A 5,318-nucleotide genomic window follows, 5' to 3' on the forward strand; every position below is an offset into this window, starting at 1 on the left:
GCAAGGACTGAGAATAGACTTAAAAAGGCTTAATGGCAAATGGACTGCATGCATTTATATATCTCTTTTATCCAAAGTGCTTTACAACTTATGCCTCACATTCACCCACTCACCCGCTCACCCACACACTCACCCGCTCACCCACACATTCACCCACTCACCCGCTCACCCACCCACTCACCCGCTCACCCACACACTCACACACTCACCCACCCACCCACTCACCCGCTCACCCACACATTCACCCACTCACCCGCTCACCCACACACTCACCCACCCACCCGCTCACCCACACACTCACCCACCCATCCGCTCACTCACACACTCACACACCCACCCGCCCACCCACTCACCCGCTCACCCACACACTCACACACCCACCCGCTCACCCACACACTCACACACCCACCCTCTCACCCACACACTCACCCGCTCACCCACACACTCACCCACTCACCCGCTCACCCACACACTCACCCGCTCACCCACACACTCATCCACTCATCCGCTCACCCACACACTCACCCACTCACCCGCTCACCCACACACTCACCCGCTCACCCACACACTCACCCACTCACCCGCTCACCCACACACTCACCCGCTCACCCACACACTCACCCGCTCACCCGCTCACCCACACACTCACCCACTCACCCGCTCACCCACACACTCACCCGCTCACCCACACACTCACCCACTCACCCGCTCACCCACACACTCACCCACTCACCCGCTCACCCACACACTCACACACCGACAGCGGAGGCGACCATGCGAGGTGCCGACCGGCTCATCAGGAGCAGTTAGGGGTTAAGTGATTTGCTTATCAATACAATGCACTCACTCACACCATCCCATGCCCATTATGGAATCGCAAACGTCCAGCATGGACATAACCCGGCATGATAAAAGGCTGGACTTGAGGCATGCGGACCTTGCCACAATTAATTGTACAAGTAGGCCTGTGAACCCCAAAATGTACTGCAAAGCAGTTGTGTTTTTAACATCACCTAATATCCCCAATATCCCCTCCATAATGCAATAATACAATGTTGTTATTAATAGATTATATGTTATGATCCTAGTCTGTCCTTGCATGTGATTGGCCGCATGGCGTAAAAATTAAGTCCCGCCCCTAACTGCACACCTTTGGTTTCCCCGTAAATTCCGTCCTTGGTGCCACGTGACGTCACCTGTGGGGTTGTACTCTTCGTGTTCAGGGTTAGGGTTGTGATGAGTGAGAGTAACGTTAGCTAATCCTTCTCATTTTCAATAAAATGGTAGCTAGCAACAAACAAGTAACAACCTATGTCTACAGCATTGACTCTCTCATCAATCAGGTTGAGTGGTTAGCTATGTCTCAAAACCACTATGCAAGACTACATATAGCAATGTTATGCACTGATTGATTGATTGAAAACTTTATTTAACAGATTGCAGAATGGGTACAATACAGTACGGCTCAATACACACAATTGTTAAGGGGATGCAGACCAGAGAAATACTTTCATCTTGTTTACATCAGGGTCCCCCATTTTGCCTATGCCCAATCAGTGAGCAAGCCCATTCATAGCATGATTGCTAACTAGTACGTTTGTTTAGGGAGCAGACCAAATACTCATGCTATAATAGTCTCAGTTGGTTTGTGGACATTGATTTAACTTTCTTGTGACAGCTGAACACTCAAGCCCTCAATAGGCAGACACATATCACCTGGTGAACACCAATATGTTGTTACGATTCCTGGAACGTTTCACTGGCATGTCGGTGGTAGAGAGGAGTAGAACCCAGAATGCAGACTTGAGGTAGTGGCGGATGAAATAGATGAAGCACAGGTTGTGGAATAAAGTAATAAGTTCTTTACTGAACGTGGAAAACAATACCAAACAAACTCACGGGGAATACGGAGAACATAAAAGGTTGACAGCACACAGGACGAGGGTAACATGAACAATGATCCAGCACAGGAGGGCAGGGCAGACAACACTAATATACACAGACTAATTGACACATGAGGGTGATTGGGAACAAGACACAGCTGTGTGGGAAAGACTGAAACAACCTGGGGTAACATACTGAACATGACGAGACTAAATAACACATAGATACAGACACAGGGGGAGAATACACTAGACTAGACAATGGGGCACAACACAGACAATAGATACACAGACAACAGATACGTGAGCATAACAGATAACAAATTAATAAACATAGACAAACACAAATGCAGTGGTGTATTGTTCATGAGTGGTCAGTCCGATGACCGGTCACCGGGGGGGTGACAGTACCCCGCCCTCAAAGGTCGACTCCCAGGCGACCTAACAGGCCCCCCGGGAACGGGAAGGGTGGGAGGGGAGGAAGCCGCATTGGTGAAGAGGTGCGGGGGGAGGTGCGGGGGGGGAGGGACGGGGCTCGGCCTAGCAGGCCCCCCGGGAACGGGAAGGGTGGGAGGGAGGGTAGCAGCGTCGGCGCAGAGGTGCGGGGGGAGGAAGGGGGGTCGAGGGACGGGGCTCATGGGAACTGGGTCGGGGGGAGGGGACTGACGAGGAGGGCTGGAGCAGGGAAGGATGGAGGGTAGAGGCGACGGCTCCGGAGTAGGACCTGGGGCTGGGGTCTGCTCTGTGGCGAGACCCACCGCCGAACCCCGAACCGGAGGCTCCCTGGCGGCAGGACGCGGTGCAGGACCCCCAACCGGGGTCCCTCCGGCAGCGGACTCCGGCGTCATCCTCCAGGTCTGCCATGGTGGTATCTCGTCCTCCGGAACCTCCCAGGGCGGCGGAGACCTCGATCATAACAAGGCTTGATCGGGCTATAATTTACGTGAAAAAGATCTTACCATGAGCCGGTTGGATCCCCCCGAGCATTTCCCCGTTATCGATCGCCATCTGGTAGATCGATATGTCCATTGGCTGATGATAAATCCCCTTATTGCATAGTGAAATCCGCAGATCCAGAATCCAGCTAACTGAAAACTCCATTGAAAGTAAAAAAAAATAATGCTCCGTTCAGCCACAGGGCACACTGCATTATCGCAATAGCGCCCCTAAGAGGATCTGGCCGGTATTGCACTTTCTCGAATTCAAAGAGTAGGGTACATCTGCAGTGCCGCTCGGCGACCTTGAATAGGTTATTAAAATGGAATAAAAGCCAAAACAACTTGCCCCGGATATATCCGTGCTTATGTAACTGGTCTAAGGTCACCCTCTGTGTCGTCGTCGTGTAGTGGAAGTGAAGACTCAGTTGTGGCAATTCAGTGTATTTTATTTCACCTGTTGAAGACATTCAAACAGGGCACATATCAACACACTTGGCCAGCAGATGGCGTCAACAGCCTGCATAGGCTCCTTCCTTACTCAGCCAGACTGCCTCAAGTTTAGAATCAACCACTGAAATATCCCATTAGAATAAAACAACACAATGAAATAATACAAAATAAGATATATCAAATTACCTGTTGAAGACATTCAAACAGGGCACATATCAACACACTTGGCCAGCAGATGGCGTCAACAGCCTGCATAGGCTACAGTGGGGGAGAAATGTCACGCTATCAGAACGAGGCCTACACGCATTGTTCAGCCATTACCACGAACTCAGTCAGCATGTGTCATACAATAGTTCGCCACCACAGCTAAACCACATTACAGAAAGTGCAGAATTGTTCACATTAACACAGTTACCAATATATACAACTCCGGTTCATTGCCCGGTAAATTATCTACAATAGTACGTTCTTTTAAACCATTAATAAGTTCTGGGGACATGGGACAGCTCTTACCTCCTTCCTTACTCAGCCAGACTGAACGGAAGGAGGCGGCCGACAAAGTAAGTACGTCACTTCGGCAGGAAGTGACGACGGCTTCAGAATAAAAGACTATGAGAGTAAAAGATAATAATAATAAATTAAAGTAATAACGTTAGGGAGGGATCTTTGTGGAATACAACATTAGTATATTTTATATACCCGCTACATACTCCCCCCCTGAATTCCGCCAAAATCCCGAACCTACAGGACACACTAACTGGGACCTCCAACACTACGTCAGAACCTACAGACATGACACACACTAACAGGGACCTCCAACACACGTCAGAACCGGCACGGGTTTACATGAAGAAACGTATCTTCAGAATCAGCTAGAAGCTACCTGTCAAACAGGTTCAGAGAAAACAAAAGGGTGTACAGTCCTATGTTCCTCCTAGAATCGCTTGGTGCCTTATACACCAAACCTACCCGGCCCACTCGAATCCCATACCTCATCTGTGAACACATGTGGTAAATACGCCACTTACAGTGTCACAGTGCAAGATAAAGTGTACACAAACCAAACAAATATGCACTGACTACAGCAACTACAGTATACTGCCCATTGACCTAGACAACGTCGGTCTCTACGGTGTGAGCTAACTGCAGCCGCTACAGCACACTGCCCTGCAAAGGCTAACCGCAGTCACTATAGTATACTGCCCCTTGACCACACGGTGTGAGCTAACTGCAGCAACTACGGCAACCTGCCCTACAACCTAAACACCTAGATACAAACACAGGACGTGGAAATCAAGGAGCGTGAGAAATAAAAAAAATAATTGGCCTCTGCACAAAACACAGAATCCCTGTGACATGACAGAGAGTTCCCGACTCTATATACTGTAGGGCACCAGCTCTGCACCAAAGCAGAGAGTTCCAGCGACATGACAACAAAATTCCAGGCTCTGCTCACTGCCATGTAACCACACCACCGCAACTGTTGTCAAACAGCTAACCAAATAACAATCAACAATCCCAGTTATACTAATTACATGTATTAAATCACCATCAGAAAAAAATTATGAAGTCCCCTCTACGACATAGGGATCCATCTTCCTTCTCTCACTACAAAACGAGCTATCAGGAAAGAAGGGAAAAAAATTATATATATATTCCACTAATCACAAAAAAAATGTCCCCAAATGCTTCACCACCTTTAACAAAAACAGAAAAACAAAAACTGACCACCAGTCCTTTTCAACAACTCAACTTTCTTCTTTTTCCCAAAAAGAACACGATGTCCTCTTTTCTAGAAAGAGCACGATGTCCTCCTTTTTTTCAGAAAGAACACGATGTCCTCTTTTTTCAGAAAGAACACAATGTCCTTTCAACTGTGACACAGTCACTTCGGCACAACCCTCCCAAGGGAACTTTTTTTCTTCTTATTCCTCTTCCTCCTCCGACCTCCGGTGATCAAGCTGGCCTTAACCCTCATTGCAAAAAAAAATTTAGTGATCACAGCATCTTTCTTCTGTCCGCAGCAACCTCCCGGTGACCAAGCTGG

The 5,318-nt window shown here is 48.6% G+C and overlaps 1 protein-coding gene across 1 annotated transcript in view; it reads right to left on the minus strand.

The window, feature by feature from the left end:
- The window catches only part of LOC311229377 (FYVE, RhoGEF and PH domain-containing protein 5-like), a gene marked incomplete at both ends in the record, with an annotated part of 193,490 nt that extends 190,692 nt beyond the window's left edge, over positions 1-2,798 (minus strand). The window contains 2 exon segments of the mRNA XM_084315464.1: positions 2,330-2,526; positions 2,699-2,798. Coding sequence (XP_084171590.1) covers positions 2,330-2,526; positions 2,699-2,798 — 297 coding nt within the window.
- Between the last annotated feature and the right edge of the window lie 2,520 nt (positions 2,799-5,318).

Source organism: Notolepis coatsorum, assembly GCF_963971535.1.
Source record: "Notolepis coatsorum genome assembly, chromosome: 6".
NCBI lineage: Eukaryota > Metazoa > Chordata > Actinopteri > Aulopiformes > Paralepididae > Notolepis > Notolepis coatsorum.